We start from the raw sequence: 23,190 nt of genomic DNA on the forward strand, positions 1-23,190 counted from the left end.
GGTTACCACTGTCTCTCCTCTTGGGAAATGAAAACCCCTCCATGCTGTCTGTTATACCAGCTGCCTAATGGTTATCTAATAAACAACCAAATGGAACAGATATATGTACACAGAGAGAGAGAGAGAGAGAGATAGAAAGAAAGGGAGAGAGAGACACCTCCCTGACACTGCTGCATTCAGTTGGAGATCAATTATTTACACCTCTGAGACCAGGGTGGAACCCTAGCAATGACAGGGAGGAGACAGCGGCCTGACTTTACACGAGTGGAACTTGTTTATTCTGTGTTCATTTCCAGTTTGATGTGGCTGCTGGAAACAACCTTATTATACAAATTTGATTACTTGTTCAACTGATTTTAGCAAAACCCTCTTCTTGAATTTTAGGGTTCATATACCAGAGTGCTTTTCACAACTGGGTACTGGTCATTATCATTATCAGTCATCAAAAGCAACTATACAAAATGTAATATTTCTAATGTTACTATTTTAAAACTGTTAATAAAATAAAATGTGTTAATACAACAGAATTTTGTCATTTTAATTTAATTCAAATACATTTTTAAAAATAACACAAAATTAATGCAATTATCAATAATGCTAATTGTTAAGTAAATGTAAAATCATTTTATTACTCAAACTATTACCTAGAGTAAAATATAATATATGTATATTTACAAAAAGCAGTACAGTTTGTCGACAACTACTGCTAAATTCAGGTAGACAGGAATTAATTTAAGATAGATGTGTAAAATTCATGCAGGACTACATCGGTGAACTCAGTTTTATTTGTATACAAATTTATATTGCATTGATTAAAAAAAACATTGTCACAAAGCAAGTTTATTTTATTTAGAGGGCCATTGGTGACAATTCAGCAAAACTTATGATGTGGCAAAATTAGATCACATAAACCCTAGCCACTAATGGATATCAAAATAAATTTTATTTAGAGAGATTGCAATGACACTAGATTCTAGATTTTTAAAGCAGTAAAAATTGTTTTCATGTGTGGTGCATTCTGAAAATGCTGCTGTCTACCATAGTATTCAGTTCAGTTTTGAGTTGAGAGGCATCTGCATTAAATCACAAATCCTGCACATAACACTAATATTTAGTTGGGACACAGCTGTATAAATTTTGTAGATTTTATCTACTTACGTATAAAAAAAAAAAAATAAAAAAAAACATATGTAGAAATAGGCTACATAGCATCCAAATAAAACTGAAATGTTAACCCCTTTGCGCACATACCAAATCTGGTCAATCCTTGCCCATTTAGGGGGTACACTATTTCTAAGCTTTTTCTCTTTCTAAAGGGCTTAAATGAAGAAAAACATTTGTACCATTTACAATACTATCTACGATTAGTTTATATTCATAATTTAGGAAGAAATAAAGTGCCACAAATGCAACTGTCCAGGCGAAAAATCAAAAATGAATTTGCTCTTTTTTTAGTTTGAAATCAAATACTGAGAGATTGCGAATATACAGCTGGTTAAACTATACATGTCCTCAATCAAAAGCTCCTTGACCACAAGTGTGTCAAATCTAAGGGTGTTTATGCAGAACTACTAAAGATCTATGAATCAAAAAGTAAGCAGTGTACCCAGTGTCTTCAAATCTATCCAAAATGTCTAAATTATGCACTGCTGTTAATCACAACAAGATCATGTATTTCACTACAAATCAACTCTTTTGACTCAACAGACTTATTGTTGCATTATTTTCAAGTGGGAATTACAAGCTTCACATCAGTATAGTGGCTTAAACTGTTTAGAGGTCCTGAAACATATCCAAAATCTCTTCAAAAATGAATAAAATGCTTTTTGTTCATTATACAGCATATACATGTGCCCCTGATGAAGGTTTAAGGTGAAACATTGATGTCAAATTAAAAAAATAATGTGAAAACATTATCACACTATGTGGTACAGTACCTAAATGTGTATTCATTAACTTGTATGTTTTTCTGTACTCTACAGTATGTGATGTTTTCTTGTATGGGGATGGGATGACATTAAAACAATATTCAACTGTCCACCACGTTTTGGAAATGTTCCAGTTGAGGTCACATCTGGTGCATTAAACACAAACTACTTATCAAAGCAATGAATGCTTATGTTACAATGTGAAATATCCTCATTATAAAATACCACTAACCTATTTAAACTCATTAAATTAAAAAAACAACGCATATAACCAAAATATTTTCAGCAGTAAAATTTACATTTGGATGATGAAATCTTATCTATGTTCAGTAGATAAAGACAGAGACAGAATAAATGCTGTTCCCCAGTTCTAATTTAGCCCAGAAAACAGTATCAGCTAGTTCCAACTTCCAGTCGAGGTCATATCCGGTACATACATTAAACACAAACCACAAGCAAACCAACAAACGTTTACGTTACAGTATGAAATAGCTTAATTCTGAAATACCACTAACCTATTTAAAGACACTCAATTTCAAAAATCGTTTATAACCTAAATATTTTCAGCAGTAGCACTTACATTTGGACGATGAAATCTTATCTGTGTTCAGTAGATACAGACAGAGACAGAATGAATCCTGTCGCTCCCCAGTTCAAAATTAACCCAGAAAACGGTATATCACCGAGCTCTATCAGCAAACATATGCCTTAGCCATGCTCAGAATTTCTCAAAAATAATAGTATTTTCCAAGAAAGTCATCATTACAATCTTGCCAGGTGCAGTGTCTTTTACTGCTACCACAGACTGAATGCGTAATGCAGCTATAATGAGACAAAGATTTTGGTTACGCTGAGCTATAAAACGCTATTCCAAAAGTATTACATCGTTAGAAAGCTTATTATGTCACGTATTGGATCGATTAAGTGTCGATCAAGCCAGATTGTTCTACAAAGGACGACAACACGGAAAACAACGTGTGGTATTACGCACAGCTATTTTGGTAGGTACCCAGGTGTCACAAATGAGAGTATATTTCACAAACGGATTGTCCAAGACAATATATGACCACTCCGTCTCGAAAGGGACATCTCTATGCGTATAACCAATGATAAGGTTGTATATTTATTCCATATATAGTCGCAGATATTGACAGTAGAATGACATGCTATAATTTTGGAAAAATCCATCTTGTTTATTTCAGTGTTCAGTGAGCAGCATTTTTATATGGAATGCCATTTAAGTCAATATTAAATAAATATGCCTATGAAATAAATAAATATGGCTATTTCTAGTCTTCAATATGGGCCAAAATAGTATCCGCTGATAAACCATGTTGATCAATTTGATCTGCTAAGGATAGCATGGTATCTCGGAACCCACCGATGTCTTCCGCACAACAGCTTGCATTGATTCAGTGCTGTTCTGGTGCTGTTGCTTTGGTCTGAATCTGTGAGGTAACCACGCCCCATTTGACTTTATTCATATAATGAATATGAAACACGATATTAAACCCGGTCAACATTTAATGAACACAACTGTCTGTCAAATATAGGTGACACGCACGTCTCAAACAGCCGATTGTGGGGACGTGGCGCGGCGACAGGCGGCCGTCGCCGCGTATAGTGTGGCTTCACCGTGAGGTTCTCAGCAAAAATAGACAGCGAAAAGAGCTGTTGATAGTCATATTAACATCATACCAGCAACATTACATAACTGACACCTTTCACTATAGTTTCGATGTCTAGGCTATATCTGAATATGTCACAGACATGAAAAAAATATAAGTATTATTTTTTAAAAATCATTTTAGAATTTTTTTATTTATTTATTTTTTAAAATTTTATTTATTTATTTTTTACAACTGAGCACACGCTTCTTAACCTTTTTCTGTCTAAACTAAATACAAATTTATAATGAAATGAAATCCAACATTCTATTATCGATGGCCATTATCAAAGATCTATCTGCCATATGCGAAGCATAGAGGTACCACATGTAACAGTCTGTTTAGCGTGTGTGTGCTTGCGCGCCTGTGTGTGTGAGTGAATGCGTGCCGTGCGAGCATGTTTGTGATCATGCTGTGTGATTTATCCTCTCTTGTCCTGCACAAAACGTGTTACTAAATCATGCAGCTGTAACTACTGTATTTCGCAAATACACTCAGAATAATAAAATGACACAAGACATGAAAACAGATGGAAGTTATAAAATCCTAAAATCAGGCATTTCAGAGTGGCACAGCTTATCTAATCTTACTTAAAGTTACACTTGTTTTTTGCCTTAAAATATTATAAAATTTATTTTGACTGCACTAAGTAATGTCTAAATGATATTGAATCACGTTCTCATAATGTCTGTAGGTTGCTTTCAATGCAATGTCTCCATCACCATTCAATTTTAGCCTAATCTTTTTGTGCTCCTGGTCAGAACAGTGCACTTTCATTAACTTGCTTTCATTCTGAAAAACCAGAAGTTTATAAAATGTAAACAAAGACAAAAAACAACATTGGTCTACTTTTTAATATAAGTTGTATTCATAGTGAGCCAAACAGGTAAAACTTCTTCCAAGTCACTATGCATGTCAGTAAATTTTATACTATGCTGCTGTTTTGGTCCGGTTAATGGTGAACATGCAAATAATTAATTTTGTTCATCTGCTGGTTGCAGTGCAATGCCAAGAAAAGAGAGATTAAGGAAAAATAAAGAGAGGGAGCTACAGCAGGCAGCCCTGGGTAGCAGCTCCCTCCATTCATGGATAAGGCCAGCTAGCAGTAGAGAGGGTGACAGTACCAGAAAAGATGCTTCTGATTTGTCATCACCTGATAAAGAGCCAACTACAGGTGATATAGAAATTTCAGAAGCTGCAGCAGAATCTCCAGGAGCAGCCATAGAAATGAACTATTCTGAGGATGTAATGGAGACAGGAGGAGCCACTGTAGTGCAGGAGGAGGCCACAGAAGGGTACCAGCAAGAACAACCTGCTGTCAATGAAGGAGAGGAGGCCGTTGCAAAGCTAGCTGCTCTGTAGTATCCAACAGATCCTGCCCATGCTGAGAAGTTTGGCATCAAGTACAGTGAGAGCTATATTGCTATGTGCTGCAATGTGGGCCCTGCCAACCCGATATGGTATACCCGAAAAAATACAGAGACGGTCCTTCCAGAAGATGTGGTACTCTGAAAATCCATGGTTAGAGTACTCACCTATAAATGATGGCATGCATTGTTTTAGCTGTTGACTTTTCCTCAGTAAGGAAAAGTATAAGAGTAGAACAGCATGGAAGATGGCAGGCATAAATAAATGTAAACATGCCATCTAAAAGATCAAGGAACACTCTAGCACCGAGCCCATATTATGAACATACTGTGTGATTATGAACGCGGTGTCATGTGGCAATATCTGGATGTAAATAGTGGGGATGGTGCGTGGGGGGTGGAGGGTGCCCTTTTTTTTCAATTGAGGCCCTGCCCTCCAAAATGTCTGTGCACGGCCCTGTCCGGTGCCACATATTTTAATGAAAAGAAGCAGTTCTTTTTCACTGCAAACAAAACAAAAGGTCTTAGCTGACCACATATGCATACACTTGCTTTCCGCTTGCTTCGCTTGCTAGTATTTCAGTAAAGCTTGCTACCAAGCATGTGACAATACTGTTATGTATCGCACTCTTTTTCTCTAACAGAAGTTGTTCATGTCATTAAAAGTAATTAAGCCCTGTTTTTACAATGCACAAACAAGCATTCTAACATGGTTTGTTAAGAACCCACTGTATCATAGCTAACTAACCATGTGAACAACAATATAACCAGCCACTAGTACACACGCTAGTTATATTTCTTACAAGTTTAACCAACATTATGGTACAACATTCTCATGTATAAGCATGTAAAGGCAACACGAATTCATACTCATACTAAAACTATTGAAAATTTGTGCTTCATATGGTCTTACCTGCAAATTAAACATAAAAGCATTTAGCTGACCACATATGCAGACACTCGCTCTCATCTCACTTAGCTTGTTGCTAATATTCTAGCAAAGCTTGCTACCAAGCAAGACGTCCTGTGCCTCCGAATGTCACAGTGACCGGCGGCCACTGCCATCTACTGGCATCCGCTGGTGTCGCACTAGCTAACAGAGAGACAAAAAGATTCTTGCAGTAATATGTTATCTGATTAAAAACATGTTTTCAACATACAAAAATGCCAAATTAGTAACACATTTAAACCACTATCTATAAGCTATTACTTCAAATCTACGCCTACCATTAAAAGTACTGATATAGAAGCGTATAGAAGCAGAGAGTGCATTACTGGGGCAAACATAAGTGACATTTGTAAACATTTGTAAGATTCTATATGTATGTAATAGGCCTCAAAATTTGTACTTTATATCTGTATTTATGTCCCCCCCTCCCCCTCCCCTTATGTAGTGAGAATAATTGTATGTGTATTGGTATAAATGTGTGTTTATAAATGTGAATCCTGCTAGGGAAATGTCCTCATGGGGATAATGCAGTATTGCATATATGTGTGTGTGTGTATGTATGTACAGTACATATTGTACAATCAGTATCTATTTGAAAGTGCAAATATACAAGGACTCATACATTTTGTAAAATGAACTTGACAACAAATTATAAACATTTCCTTTCTGGAGGAATATCCTTTCTGTAGGTATTGGCCATTCACTCACATAAATTCCATGCATGAGGCAATTTTCGTTATTAGAGACTTTGATGTGACACAAAGTTTGAATGAGAACATTGTGTTCACATGGTAAGATTAAGAAACACAGGGCCAAATTACTTGAAATAATTTAGGAAACCTTGGGCAGCATTGCTGTGGAATACAGCTTGTTTAATGTGTGTCAACTAAGATTACCAATATTGTTTCATGTAACTTGGCACAATTTTGACTTTTAATGGCAGGCGTAGATTTGAAGTAATGACTTAGATAGTGGTTTGTATGCATTAGTAACTTGGCATTTTTGTATGTTGAAAAGTGTTTTTGATCAGATATATCTTTTTGTACTGTGTTTTTTATGAGTTATAATAGTAACAGTAGTAGTGATAACAGGAATTCATATATAAATGTAGACTTCGAGAGACATGCATACACATACATGCATGGTAACAGAAATTGTGGATGAAAGAAACATAAGCATGGATTCAAGAATTTTCTCTTGACCATGAATGACAAAGAAACAAAAGTGTGCTGTATGTCAGGGGTGGCCAGTACGTTGATCATAGAGGCCATGATGGTAGATCGGCGTGTTTTGTTAAAGAATGTGAAATTCTTGCCGTTTTCCTCCCATTCCCTACGGCTTCTGCCAGACAGACAGGTACGTTTGGTGTGAATGCAAACTGGGATTTTGTCCAGATATGAAATTGGCGTAATGAATTAACTTTTAATCCAATACAGGTTTCCATACAATTTGGCTTACATTGTGCATGATAGTAACAAACGTTGCCAGTGCAATTGGTGCAAGGAAATAATGTTGGTGAAACGATGTGGTGTAGTTCAGGTTTTGCTTTCAATATCCGATGGACAATGGGGTTTTAAATGTGATTTTCGTAGTGAAGAAATGATGGTGGTCTAACGAACGTACTTTTATGCCAATACTGCTAGCCTACAATTGTAGGTACTTGTAAATGACCGCTAACTCATGCTGGTATAATTTCAAAGATCCCAAACTACCTCACCTCCATTGCTATTTGACAGGTTTACTTTAATGTTCTATAATATGAGAGAATTGAGTTTAGAGTGGTTTATAATAACAAATTAATATTTTCACTTGTTTACACGTTTCCTTTTGCAAGCTGTTGTTTTCATTCTATTTGAGAAAGTTGTGTATTATCAGTTTGAACTTGGGCAACTCAACTCCGTGCAGTTACCTGTCCTTTCCAAAGGGTGGCAGACGTACTTTGTTAGAGTGATTGATAGTCCGTGCAGAGATGAAAGAGGAAACCCTGTTTGAAATGCTAGTTTTACGACATGCCGCATTTTGCGCCATTATCATGGCGAGATCAGAATGGAAAAACATAAGAGAAGGATAAAAGAAATGCCAACTTATCCTGAGTTGAAAACAGGAGAAAACGATTTGTAAATCCTTGGATTAAAGTAATAATCTCGAAGATTTTAATTTCAATAAATGTCTGTTAAGTCACTATCTATCGCTGAATTAGGTAACACAATGGTGATTGAGCCTATTATTATATTAATTTATATTATTATTATTATAATAATTTATGATTAAAGAACTGGGTGTCTGTGGCGACATTCCCGGGAAAAAAATCACAAGCGGCGCATAGTTAGTGACGCATTTTCCATCACCCATCAGTGGCTGGTCCGCCAGAGAGGGTAGGCGGAGCTAACGCAACAGGTTTGCTCTTCAACTCATCTGTGTGTGAGTGGCTTACTGTTTTTTCTGGTGTCTGCTACCGTTAAAGGTGGGGGGGGTTATGGAACCCTAATAAGTTTTTGTGTAACATGAGAGGTCATATTATTTGTTGATGTAGATTTCGTATTACATTTGATGACAATGTAACGTTACATAGCTATTTTCACAGCTAACGCTAGCTACCGGACCATGTCAATAAAGGCAACATTAGTTTAGACAACGTTGCGCACAGTATCCATCTCTCATATCAGGTAACGTTGCGTTAGCTAGCTAGCTAATGTAATTAACACAATCTAATGTCAGCTAACAATTAGAAAAAACGCTAGCTAACGCTACCAACCGGTACCGACCTCGCAAACCGTCTATCAAATGCAATGCTACCTTGTTGCAATGTTGCAATGTAGCTAACTAAAGGCCAGTTCAGATCAATGATTCGCAACAAGACTGGATGCAACCAGCAAAATTCCAAGACGTCTGATTGTAAACGTTCTAAAACTGCACTTAGCCATTTGACAAGGTGGGTCTTTTGGGACCCTAGGCAACAGCTTCAGACGCTCTGCAACTAACCAGTTCACACCGCTGCAATTTTCTCTGCAACATTCTAAAACCGTTTCGTCTCGTTGCGAATCATTGATCTGAACTGGCCTTAACGTTATCGTTATTTACATTGCCATCAAGTTCATCAATATATTGATCGGAATAAAGCCGGGGTATAGGTGGAGCAGAGCGGGTCTGATTTATGTGTAAAGATGTCAAGCCGGAGAAAACTAAATAAAAGAATACGGCAGTATGGATTAGCGTTGTTATTATTTTATTACGCTTCCTCATATGTTCCTTCAGCCTTGATGCCCTATTTTGATGAAATCGCCTTTGTTTTTGTTTTATTCTTCTTGTTCTGATTGCTAATTTAACACCCAGCTCAGCTTTATTCTCGAACAGTTTAGCTAGCAAAACCAGAATCAACAAGGCAGTTGTTTCAAAAATATTACACAACAATCATTCACGAAAAAGACTTATTGTGCACGAGATACATAATTGCACAAAACACAGCGAATCCTGCGAATTCTTCTCTGCAGTGTAAAGATGTTCATACCGAGCAAAAGGTGGATAAAGAAAGTTTGTGGAAATTGATCATCACGAATTCTACCCCAGGTCTGCTACAGCATTTTAACCCGGCTCGGCAGTGTAAAGACAGCTCAAGTTAGCCTAATGTTAGACAATGAATGACTATGTACATAATGTTGCTTGTATAACAACTGTGTTTTATTCAGTAAATAATAAATGTAATAGTTGGCGTGGCCCAGGTGCCAACTGACTGAAGTCACACAGGCGACATTGGATCCGGTTGGATCTATGGGAAGTGAGGTCCAGAAACACACCTGCAATTACCGCTTCTCGCCATTGGTACCGCCAAAGAGAACGAAAAGGAAATCTTTGAGATTGTAACTTTAACGCCCTTGTTCAGTGGAATGAGGTATGTAAAGTAGCCTAATTGCCATTACTTCAGAAACCGTCTAGGTGTGAGTTGTTGGAAGTGGATGGAAACGTTTCTCTACTTCATTTTTGTTCACATTATCAACATGCAGGCTAGCTAGTATAGTAGAAATGGATTACTTCTCTCTTATTAGCAGCAATGAATGCTAACTTATCGAGTGGCAATGGATTATTTCTTTTGTATGAATTTAAATGTATTTTATGTTTATTTTTTGTTCATAGAAAGTAATTTAAATATTTGATGTATTAAAGTGTAGCCTGTTCATGTCCCAACTGGTAATAATATTGTTTTATAAAGTCAGATGTGTTTCTAATAGCTATGTTTAATTCACTTTCTTTGTCAATCGCCTTATGTAATGAGTTTAATCCTAATGTGTGAAGCTGTAGATAAATATTGATATTATTTTTGTACATCTTTCTATAGTTTTCACGGTGCCTGAGACAGTGATTGATAACGTGATGGAGAAATAAACCGTGAAGCATCAGTTTGAGACTCTCTGCGTCTTGCTTATCCAAGTCAAGAGCTGTTACAGTACTTGATTTTAGAAATAGAAAGTACACTCATGGTAATGGAAAACGTAAGCTAGTAGCTCTGCCCAACACTAAACTACATATAGAAATGTAGTACACACACACAGACACACAAAATGTTGGCTAGTGGTTGTATGCATTATTTTTGAGTAGACTGAAAGAAGAAATAGTATTTTGTGAATAAATGCCATTTTTGGGTTTGCTTAATAAAATTGTAGACATGTTGCACGCGATGAAGTAGCCTATATGTGACGTGTGGAGCGGAATGAGTCCAACCGTTCTCTCTTAATAACATTGCATGCAGCCACTATCCAACTTTTTTTCTTATTTTGTGATTACACTACCACCCCAGAACCCCTGTGACATACCTGCCGTCAGCATCTTGCGGCAGGTTCTATATGACCAGTAACTTTACCTACCAAACTGAAGTGCAATGCTGAATGTAGTGCTCATTAATTTCATGACTATCTGCAGTAGTTATACAGTCAGTCTGTAGTGTCGTAAGCAAGGTATAGTGAAAGTTAACTGTATAAAGTGAGGGTGTATTGTATGTGTATTTCAGAAATATTAATTAGTTTCCCGCAGAGATTATACAGATGCAAAAGTTTTAATGTTTTATTTAGATTTTTACCCAGCAAGGCAGTCTAATGAGTGAAAAGAATGGTTTTCATGAGTCCGAGGCAGGTTGAAACGTCTCTTTTCAATCATGCAAAAATGTCACAGGCAGACGCACTACCTGGTGAGCTAACAGAAAAAGAGATATAAGATCACTAAAATGTGGCTGTTTTAAACGAGCACACTAGTATTTATGTACTTTTGCGTGCGCATTCGAAGTATTGATTGGCTGATGTAGCTGAAATGTCCAATGGGGAGACATATTATTTGTGGGCTCGGAGCCTTGATGGTGTAATCAGGCAGGAAAAATAATAAGAAGGAGAAGGAGAAAACTCAAAATCTGATAAGTCTGGAGCTTTGTTGTGTGGACATGTGTATCTGTATAGGTATGGGGCATGCTGCCCCACCAAGGTGTAACTAGGCGGGAGGGAATATCTGCCATCCCAATATCTACTGCATCACTTCATACAGTACAGCTGCATATCCACTGTTTCAATTTATATAGTACAGCTGCATATCCACTGCATTACTTTGTATGGTACAGCTGTATATCCACTGTTTAACGTCATACAGTGCAGCTGCATATCTGCTGTTTCACTTCATACAATACAGCTGCATATCCACTGTTTCACTTCATGCGGTACAGCTGCATATCCACTGCATCACTTCATACAATACAGCTGCATATCCACTGCATCACTTCATACAGTACAGCTGCATATCCACTGCATCACTTCATACAGTACAACTGAATATCCACTGTTTCACTTCATACAGTGCAGCTGAATATCCACTGTTTCTCTTGATTCAGTACAGCTGCATATCCACGGCATCTCTTTATACAGTAGAGTGTATTATCCTCAGCGGATCAGATGAAAGGGTAGGGCAGTGCCAAACCCCTCCAGGATTTCCCTAACAATTATATAATTTTTTTGCTCTACAGAGACACTCAGATGCAGTATGCACACACCTACACACACACACACACATTTTAACACATACATTCTATGTCATATATGTGATGAGTAGACAGAACTACACCACCCTGTTGGTGTTCTACTGAGCATCATTAGGAAACTCTGCCCTCCCCCCAGCAATGAAAAACAATCCTTCATCCCCCAGATAGACAAAACATCATAGTCAGACCCCACCCCCACAACACACACACACAGTTGGTGAACTCCCTGTCTTTGCATTTACATGTTTTTACTCTCCACTCTCCTGCACTGTGCTGTATATGTTTTAATCTGGAAGTTCTCCCGCTTCTCCCTGACCACTTCCTGAATGTAATCTTTTCCATCATTCTGCATCTCTCTGCTGCAGATGATTTTGTGTCACTGGCTGCCAGAGCTCTACCCGAAGCCTTCGACCCTACAATCAGGAAAAGCCTGTCATCCTCCTCCACACCCACAGACTATACTGGAGCAAGAGGCAAGTTACGCCATAATAATTAATTCAAGTGCATATGTGTGTTTGCATGTGTGCATGACGTGGTGTGGGTTATGCAGTTAAATTTTGTGTTTATGATGTAGGTAAGTGTCATGTGATTGAAAAGAAGCAGCTGGCTGACACTGCATGTTTCAGAGGAGAATAACGAATTGTCATCACTCTCCCGAGCTGGCAGCAGGAGCTGTATATGACCACGCTTAGTTTGTGAATTGGACATTCCCAATTCAGGCAGGATTGGTGATGCCCAATTGAAAAAAGGAGGCTAACAATAAGTCTGGAGTTGATTCTTAGGTGTGGCATTTGCATTTGTTGCTGTTGTCTCTCAATATGCAGACCAAAGAAATTATATGCTTTTAAAAAAGCAGGCCATTGTGAGTCTGAAAAATTACATTACATTATTACATTACATTACAGGCATTTGGCAGACGCTCTTATCCAGAGCGACGTACAACAAAGTGTATAACCATAACCAGGAACAAGAATGACGAAACCCCTAGAGAGAAGTACCGGTCCAAGTACAGGGAACAACCGCATAGTTCAACCTGGACCCTGGTGGTTAAACTGATTAACACTAACAACATAAGAAAAAATAAGAATAAATCAACCAGAGACATAGCTAAAACATTGGATGTCTGTATTTAGAAGCAAGAATGCACTGGTGAGCTCAGTAATAGCAAACTACCTGGAAGACTATGGAAGGCCACTGTAGTGGCTAACAAAAACCACTTTAAAACTGGCAAATCGATCAAGAACACTCCAGGATGTGGACGTAAGATGTGTTAAAGGCTACAATAATGGGAATACTACACCAGCATACCCTCAGAGCTTTCATTGCAAGATGCAAACCACTGTTAAGCCAGATGAACAGAATGGTCAGGTTAGAGTTTGCTAAAACATACATTAAAAAATGATGTGATGTACAACATACTACCTCATCTGTGAAACATGGCGGAAGTAGTGTTATGGCTTGGGCATGTATGGCTGCCACTGGCACTTGTCTTTATGATAATGTGACTGCTGATGGTAACAGCAGGGTTAATTTGGAAGTGTACAGAAAAATCTTATCTGCTCAGAGCCAACCAAATGCCTCAGAAACCATTTGATAGCGCTTCCTTGAAGCATGACGATAACCCCAAACATACCAAGCAACCAAGGAGTCCTCAGGGCCAAAAAATGTAATTTTCTTGACTGGCCAAGTCAATCACCCATCCTGAATCTGATTGAACATATGTTTCACTTGCTGAAGACAAGATTATAGGCAGGAACAAAACAAACAGGAACTGAATATGGCTGTATTACAGGCCTGGTAGCACGTCAGTTCAATTCAATTCAATTTTATTTGTATTGCGCATTTTACAAAGAACTGTCACAAAGGCACCTTATGAAGTAGCAAGGCAAGAGACAGAGCAAAAAGCACCAGGCCTGAACCCCCAAATAGCAAGTACATAAGTTGTAAAACTCCCAGTGGGGAGAAAACCCTCACACGGTGGTGAGAAAAAACTCCCCAATGGGAAGAAATATCGAGGGGAACCCGGCTATAGAGGGGGAGCCCAACCTCCACTGGCCAGCCTGATGTAAAGTAGCAGACCGCAAATAAAATGAGTTAAGCAGGATATAGCTGAGGTGAAAGATAACAGGAATAATAGAAGATCAAATAGTATGGTTCAGAATAGTGCTGTTTAAAGGAGCCGGATAATGGATCTGGAGCTCCAGACAGTGTCAAGACATGGTCAGGGGAGGAACAGGACTGAAGCAGTCCATGACCATGGAGCGAAGGACAGGAGTGATCGCATGGATTCAGGCTGAGGAAACAGGCTGGAGCGGTCTTTGAACTCAGGGCGAGATAAGGGATGGGAGCCCCATGGAAAGATAAACAGAGAAGATAAGGTTAAGGCCAGCTTGACATTTGATGCTAATCTATCTAGTGTGTGAACTCTGTAGGGCCAGTGACACTTGAGGCTAAGCTAACTAGCGTGTCTGCTTCATTGATGCCAGCTAGACAGTAGCTCCCTACTGTGCCCAGACATCTGTGTTTAATTTCATAGACTCTGTGATTATACTTGACCATTTAACAGGATTTTGGGCTATATGAATGGCTAACTATAGGACTGACTAAACAGGTACGTTTCAAGCCTACACAAGAGTGTGTCTGAAGCCTGGAAAGACATAGGGAGATTGTTCAGACAGGAGCTCTATGAGAGAAGGTGCCACATTGTAATTTTAGATACACATGGAATTTTCACATAACCAGCATCTTGTTAACAAAGTAATCTTGGAGGAGAGTAAGGAATAAGTAACTCACTAAGATACTCAGGGGCTAGACCGTTTAGAGCTTTATATGTTAACAGCAAGATCTTTTGGTTGATTCTAGATTTGACAGGCGGCCAGTGAAGAGATTTACTCTAAGCACTGGACTGATGTCCAGTTCCCATTTTTTAGTTCTAGTTAGGACCCTAGCAGCTGCATTCTGTACAAGTTGTAGACGTTTCAAGGCTAAGTTGGTGCAACCTGACAATAAAACTCAGGAAGATACCCAGTGTCTAGTGATCGTCTATGTGTCACAGACTTCAGACAGTCATCAAATGCAAAGGATTTGCAGCCAAGTACTAAATATGATGACTTTAAGATTGTTCATTTGTCCAACTATATTTGGCCCCCTAAAATGGAGAACATACAAAGGGCTGTAATTACTACATGGATTACCCGAAATGGATGTACAGCAGAGGAGGCTGGTCCATAGAGGCAGAGGAGGTTGCTCCTCCTCTATTTTTGAGAGGCAAGAGGGAGATCAAAATATAAAAAAGAGTAATTGGTTGAAATAACCCATTACCAAATCTCAGTATCATTTATAAAATATTTTTTATCTCTTCTTTGGAAAAAATCCATTATTGAAATTCTGATTAAAATGCTTCAACAGCAACACCTGCAGGGCAGGCAAGAGGGGAAAGGGCAGTCTGTGTGAAGCGGTGGTCGGGGGCAGAGGAGGACAGGCTCCTGCTGTCCTCCTTAGGGCGGGATCTCTTATATCAATTTAATGTACTTAATTTTTTTTCATGCTAATCTGTTATTGGCCAAATCACGTAAAATGATGCTCCAAGGGAGGACGTCCTCCCTAACCAATCAACAACCAAAATACAATATTGACATCGTGTTGGTTCAATGATGATTTTCAAATTTCATCTTCAATTCTCTACCACTGTATTGTATTATAACGTGCAAATTGTGAACTACTTTTAAAACACATCACTAAAAAATTACATTTTATTTAAGCCTTTTCAACCAGAAGAGGCTGGTCCATAGAGGCAGAGGAGGTTGTCCAAATTTTCTTTTTTCAGATTTACGTTTCCCTTATTTACCGAGCAGTAGCTAGCTACTTGCGTTAACCAATGCAACAGTTAGCTTGTTGTAGCAGCCCTGAAGGACTGAGCTAACTAACGGCGAGAATGGATTTTGAGAAGAGTGGTGCTGCTGTTGCTAACGAGGAAATTAACGGCAGCGTGAGTGAGGGGGTCACAGAGAGGCATGGACGCAGACGCAGAGAGTGGGATGGGGAAGAACATTTTATGGATTATTTGTTGTCACAGCCATTCCAGAGTTTGGATTAAGCAGCAGGTGAGGATCAAGGCTGCTGGACGACCAACTCCACAGATAATCATGTTCAAAAATGCTAATTCTAGTGATACATTCATTCACATCCAGAGCCCGCAGTGATTAGATGTGTCTTTCTCTCTCGTTCACCTGGCCCCTTTTTATATTCATCCTTTGTGTTGTAATATGATATGTAAGGAATAAACCACGACGGGATGTCCCATTATTGGAAAATAATGGAGGGTCGCTTAACCAGCCCTGAAGTAGGCTAGGCTACATTATTTTCCAATAATGGGACAGCCCGGAGGGGTTTATTCCACTTATACAACGGGTTACCAACACCATATATGGTTACTTTTATATTTATTGATTTTTATCGATTTAATCAGCTGAAAGTGAAATATTCTTCCGCGGGCGTTTGGGCATATTATTTTACCATTGTCAAGCAAAACTCTGGTTGGTAGTTCCATTTGCACCATTGTTAAGCAAAACCTCTGGTCGTTAATTCTATGAAAACAATGATTCTATCAAGGAAAAATTGTTCCTTCTCGTTTTATACCATACAGTTAGCACCAATTTTGGTCATTTTTGTCATTACATTATTTAATAAAACTGCATGCAACCATAAGTCAATCAAATCCATCTCCCTCCCTACTTTTTAAATGATGTGGTCACGCAATGTAGACATAACGTTTTTCTAAGACCCTCTGAAACGGGTTTTGAATGCCAGCTAGCTTTATGACAGGTTCGCCATCACTTGTCACCTAGCCAATATTAAAATTCTTGGTTAGGTCAGAATGGTCTCACAGCATGCTTGTTATCCCGGCTAGCTAGCTAGCTAATTATTGAATTGTGTTCAAAACAGCGGTTACTATAAACGCAATCGTTCACAAACATACGGATGAAAATGCGTCCCGTAGCCATGAGTTAAATGCGGAACGCCTATTCTTCTGTCCAAATAAGGGACGATTCCGATTTGCGCGATGACTGGCAACCGTAAATAAAGCTAGCAACAGTAACTAGAAATGTGATTCAACGTTGCCATCAATTGTGAAATTGGACATTGAAAAGGGGAGGCGATGTAACAGCAATTCAAAATCGAAAGAATAATGTTGCTGTTTAAACTGCTTTAGAATGCTGGATTTTGTAGCACACTGATTTTAGAACTGTTAAATGGCCGAGGTGTCCCTTTACTGAGAAATAATGCCCACCCTTGGACCAATCAGAATCAAGTATTCAGCCAATGATAAATGATAATATGATACTTGTTCCTTATGGAAGATGGGGATAAACTTCGGGTGCATTACTTACCTTAGTTGTATAGTAAGTTTGCATTAGGTTGCTAGTTGGATTATTGCTTCATTTGAACATAATAACATAACATAACTTGAACATAAGAAAGTAGAGATAAGTAGCCAACAAGTGTAAAACATGATGCTGTGGGTTGGTTTTCTTCCTGTCCTCCCCAATTTTTTGAGGCACCAGCCACCACTGCTACACATTATTGAAAAGTGATCGCTATACCAGCCGCCACTGATGTACAGTGAATACCCTTAAATGAAAGCTGACCATGTGCACTTCTCATATTTATTGTTTCATATTAAATCCAATGTCCTGGAGTACAGAGTCAAAGCAGCAAAAATTGTCGCTGTTTTAATGCTTATGGACTGCAGGTGTAGGCTGCACTCTGGATGTGGCTGTGGGTTGTGGAAATGCCCAGAATCCTGCTTTCTTTGTGTTTGTGGTGTCTTATTTAAGTCAAATCGTATCAAGCATTTCCTACTTTAAGGACACTGGATTTTGTTACAGGAATTGTGTGTAAACAAGAAGAAGAAACTTGAAATTGTATTACAGTTTATTACTGATTGTGGCACAGATTATTTTGGTTATAAGACAAATTTTTCAACCTTAAACTCAAGTTCATGTAATGTCTGTCTGGAATTATAGACTGCTGCGAAACATTATCATGGTGCTGGTTATGGTGTGGGGTACATTATGGTGGTGGTGATTTTGCATGTGTAGGCTTTGTGCAAGGGTCGGTTCTGTTGTTGGTTATGGTGCATGTGTAGGTTATGGTGTTGGTTTGGGTGTGGGGGTCGGATAGGTTGTGGTGTCAGTTATAGTGTTGATTATGTTGCAGGGGTGGGTTAAGTATTGGAGATGGGGCAGTCAGGGCAGAGCTGAACAAATGGGAATTATTTTGGTTGGATTTTTTCTCCCTCTGTTTTTCTAATTCATCCAACTTGTCCTCCCTGTCTCCATGTACTGTCCTAAACTTTTCTTTTTGTGACTCTGCCCTAAAAGTGTCCTATCTCTGTCCTTCTGTAGCATCCCAGAACCCCCACAGGTCCCCCTATAGAGCTCCACTGAGTCACCTGGATCAGGGGAAGACCAGCATTTCATCCCAAGGGTTGTCCAAGGAGTCTGTGGGCACTGCTGTTCCCCCTGAAATACCTCAGGTCGGTCCCCCCTTCCAGGATACCTCACTCTTCACAGCATGAGTGTCAGTTTGATTATTATCAAATATGCTGTGTCCAAGTGTACTGCACTGTACAGCTGACACAATGTAAATATGCACTACAGTCTGGCTTACAGTCACAGTATGTACAGTACATGGCAGTGCAATGCTGACATTTAGCAGATGCTGTTATCCATAGCTAATGCGATTTTTCATTATTTGCATTTATACAACTGGATGTATATGCAATTCAGTTAAAGTACCTTGCTTAAGGGTAAAACGGCAATGTTCCAGCTGAGAATAGAACCTACATGTACCATCTTTGGATTACTATTTCCCATTATACTACTTTGCTGCCCTCACTAACTCACTAACACAGTGCTGCAAGTGTGTATACTGTGTACAGGAGTAATGGATTTTATGTAGAGGAGTATCTTGCTGTTTGTGCTTGGTGCCATTTCCTTTCATCAGGGGCAGATCTCCCTGCAGGGAATAGCTGACAATTTATGGCTGTACTTTGATTAGTGGTTCCTGATGACTGAAAAACATTTAGTTTAGATTTAAAATTTAGTTCCAGCTGTGTAGTGCAATGCTTCAGGTCTGGGATCATGCAAAGAGCTGGTTGCTAGGCAACTTCTCAGCATGTGACATCACCATATCATTATCACACACAGACCCTTGTTGTCTCTCTGCACCATATTTTTCAGCACCCTGCTCTGGATGTTCATATGACGTATATCCATGTTTGTTTCAATGTTTAGCGCAGATGCATATTTACTTCATGTTGTGGGTAGAAATAGGAACAGGAAATCCAGTGAAAAGTTACTTTTTTAGGTTTGAGAGGTTCAGCCAAATACAGTACAAATGAGAAGAATTAGGACACTTACATATACACACACAGCCATACCACCCTGTGCTAGAACACACACACACACACGCACCACACTGAGAAGTATCTGCCTTCTGTTCTCAGAGGGACATACCAGGTGAAGTAAGAGGTGCTGTCTCTCCTGTATGCACGGCACCAGCCAGACGAGCAGAGTCCCCGGCCACGCCCTCCCGTGGTTCTTCTCCTCGTGCCCAGAGCAGACCAAGGAGGTTTTTATTTCTCATTTGTTCATTTTTTTATGTGAAGAGGCCATTTACAACTCACCAGTCAGTTTTGTTCAGTCATTTTATTGGACAGTTTTTGACTGCAGATGTTTCATCGGCCAGAGCAGTCACTCATGGACAATGATAAATAAACCTGCCACCATAAATCCCATCAAAGGAAATTATACACCCAAGTATGTGCTGCCTCTTAGGACTGTAAGCCATAGTTGGCAGTTTACAGTCAGCACTCAGTCAAAAGATTTTCTATTTTTAACCAATTGTTCTTGGAAGTTTCATGGCAGAGTTATGCCTTAGGCTTTAGTGCATTTAAAGGCTGTCAGTTTCTTTTTAGCATGCTTTTTAGTTATTCAACAGAAGCTGTAGGGATGTTGTTAGAATGTTGTTAGGGTTTCATCAGGATATTAATAATAGGATATCAAAATGTTGTTAGAATGGTATCATGAGCTTGTTAAGTAATGAGGTTGGATATTGTTAGGATGTTTGGAGAACTTGCATGTCATTGAGGATGATGGTGTCCATGCCATTCCAGGGTTAGATCCTCAAATAGCCGTGCCCAATCACCCTGTACTTCGGGGCAATACCCCTCTTCCCCCTTGAGGCACAGAGCCACCACCCCTGGTGCCGACAGCAACAAGAAATGGGAGGAGGAAGAGAAGGGTACCCGGGACATCAGAGGTCATGGTTCCCTGGAGAGGAAGACTTCAAAGTCTGATACCCCTGAGAAGACTATTCCAAAGTCCAGCAGTAGAGACTTGAGTGTAGAAAAGGGCGCAGGTGAGCCATGGTCTCGGATAGAATCCAGATGTGCCAGTGCTGACTGTGACCTGTATTTACATAGTGTCACATGCAATTAGCGATTGTGTCACCCAGGATACAGGATGGTTCAGTCGGATAGGGGCCTGCATTTCCTCACTGTCTAGTGACCCCCGCTCGATCAGGCACCTGTGGACTACATTCTGAAGCTGCATGTGAAAGGTCTTCCTCCAACTCGGCTCTGTGTTAGCTTAGCTGTAGTCTGCGGTGTGAAAAATAAGCAGCATTCAACACTCCCTTCAGTTGCAGATAATGGGATATTCCAAATTAGGGTGATAATTGGATATGTACAGCCCCCCATTGGGCACAAATACATTTTTTTAAAGGCATACTATTGCAGGGTTTTTAACATAAAAATATTATTAAAACTATGCAAAGGCATATCTATGATGCACTAGCTATCTCAGTCTTTACATGCTTTTGCTGAATTTGTGCACCTTTTACCTGTATTTGTTTTTCTAAAATGTTTTCGGGAAATTTGTGGGCATGGTGCTCTTTTCTGTGTGGGGAGGGGTGGGAGTGGCTACATATGGTTTGGGATCACATTCCAGCGAATTGTTTGTTGCTAGTTAGCTGCTGCAATGGCTGGTACCTGAAGCCTAGGTACTGTGAAGCAAAAATACACGCCGTCAGGGCTCAAAAACTAGAGTCAACATTGGAATTGCTTTTCCTCGGTGGTGTCAGCTGAAGTTCGCCAAGGGGATGAAAAGCAAGGCAGAGTTGACATGTTTTCTGTTGGGCCTGTAAGTAACATACATTTATTCTGATCAGGGGAACTGAATTTAGCCGCGTTTCCACCAAAATTACCCGTAACTTTTAGTCCCAGGAACTACTTTACCAGGAACTAAGAGGTTCCTTCAGCCCATGGTTGTCTGCGTTTCCACCGCGGTCTAAAGTCCCGCGAAGATTAGGCAAATTAGCCCACTGACGTATGAAAAAGCGACGTTGTCGTCGGTCCATCTGTCATATGATTTCTTCTGTAACTCTATACTACCACCGAAGTAGAAGTACATTATTTTCTAATAACCGGGACAGCCCGGAGGGGTTTATTCCACTTATATACAATGGGTTACCAACAATGACTATATATGGTTACTTTTGTATTTATTGATTTTTATCGATTTAATCACCTGGAATTGAAATATTCTTCTGCAGCCGTTTGGGCATATTTTACCGTTGTCAAGCAAAACTGTCGTGTGTAGTTGAACTTGGACCGTTGTTATGCGACAAATAGGATATAACAGGCCAATAGTCAGATTGTAACTGTTTTATATATCCTCTCAAACACATTCATTATGTTTTTATGCGAACATTCACTTTCATGTCTTGACATCCGAAGCGACAGAATGCATTCACATTTATATGTAGCCTATAACTGGCAACAACAGCAGAAAACATGCACACGTTGTAAACAATTTGCTGTTTTATTACTTTCTCGTCGTCAATTCCATATAGGCTAATCGCAAAATGACAAGAATAGAACGAAAACTCGGACTTGCGTGAAAATGTAAATTAGTAGTGGTACAGCCACCATTTGCTTTCCTTCGAAGTTACTGCTAGCCGAGCAGCGAAGTGTGCCCTCCAGATGCGAACCATGCACCATAAATTAGTCCATAGTCTTCCTGGTCTTTTCGTGGAATTGAAAAATGGCAGTAAAATTGAGTAAAATTACGGCAGTCTGAAAAAGCTAAAGGGAAGATTACTAGAATTAACCTGTTATTTTACCCGGATAAAAAGTGCGGAAGGTGATTTCCAGTTTGCTTGTACTGTATCACCAATGTTAATTATGCAGAACTACCGCATACCTCACATAACTGTATCAAACGTTTTGAGTCAATTACAACGGGCTAACAAAGAAAATCCGGAAGAAAATATTCAGCAACCGAATTAATCCGTTTGAATGTTTTGGTACGTAATATGCTGTCCCAGCACGAATGCTTAGCATTTTATAAAACGAATACTAAAGCAAGAAAAGAACAGAAGAGCACACGTTATAATTCCAAGACGTTGGCAGGCTATAACCAAAAGTAGGCTACTGCGCCGCATAACATACAAGTTTGATTTGTTATTATGAAAATAAATCGTTTGCGCCTGCATATTTTTAAACATGGCGACTGAAAATAAACACAAAAAAATGCTGCGAGTACTCGACCAATCAGAAATGTTCAGCGCTGCAAGCCCCACCCCCAAAGTTCCTGTACTTTTGGAGAGTACTACCCCCCGAGCAGGGACTTTTTGTGGGGTAAAATAATGTCCCCGGAACTTAATTTAGACCCTAGTCCCTGCAGTGGAAACACACTGAGTTCCTCAAAAGGTTCCTAGTTCCGGGGTAAAGTTCGTTTTAAAAAATCTGCAGCCGAGAACCAGTTTGTTTTTTGTTCATTGTGCTTCGACACATCAACATGGAGCTTCGCCTGCACGTGTGACTTTATGGGAGGATCTTAATCACAATGCCCGTATTCATCCGTGGTCACACGAAAACAACAAACTAAAATAACAAATTTAGTTCACCAAATAGCTTTTAAATGGCAAACTAACCCTACAGCCTAACCAGGGCAAAACTCGTATTTTGTTTTTACTCACCCTGCTTATGAGCGGCTTGTCAGAAGCATAGAGCAGAGAGCACAGAACGACAGCCCGGCGTTCATAAGACGTCACACTGAGAGTCAACAGAAAGTTTCCAATACCAGCATGGACAAAATAATGAACAGGCAGACCACAGAGCAACTAGGATTTTTTAAACACAGATACAAATTAACAGCTAGCACTCGAAACTATGCCTGTAACAGTGTAGCTAACGTTA

The 23,190-nt window shown here is 39.3% G+C and overlaps 1 protein-coding gene and 1 long non-coding RNA gene across 5 annotated transcripts in view; both read left to right on the plus strand.

The window, feature by feature from the left end:
- Positions 1-23,190, plus strand: part of LOC135254139 (uncharacterized) — a 159,722-nt gene that overhangs the window by 39,766 nt on the left and 96,766 nt on the right. The gene's annotated exons all lie outside the window — the stretch shown is intronic.
- The window catches only part of LOC135254129 (MAP7 domain-containing protein 2-like), a 108,205-nt gene that overhangs the window by 1,017 nt on the left and 83,998 nt on the right, over positions 1-23,190 (plus strand). For 2 of the 4 annotated variants that reach the window (XM_064334106.1, XM_064334107.1), the window contains exons 2-5: positions 12,290-12,397; positions 18,332-18,462; positions 19,435-19,559; positions 20,104-20,348. In XM_064334106.1, the coding sequence (XP_064190176.1) occupies positions 12,290-12,397; positions 18,332-18,462; positions 19,435-19,559; positions 20,104-20,348 (609 nt within the window). The remainder of the gene's footprint in view (positions 1-12,289; positions 12,398-18,331; positions 18,463-19,434; positions 19,560-20,103; positions 20,349-23,190) is intronic. The other 2 variants (XM_064334108.1, XM_064334109.1) reach the window with 2 other exon arrangements.

Source organism: Anguilla rostrata, chromosome 4 (assembly GCF_018555375.3).
Source record: "Anguilla rostrata isolate EN2019 chromosome 4, ASM1855537v3, whole genome shotgun sequence".
NCBI classification, from domain to species: domain Eukaryota; kingdom Metazoa; phylum Chordata; class Actinopteri; order Anguilliformes; family Anguillidae; genus Anguilla; species Anguilla rostrata.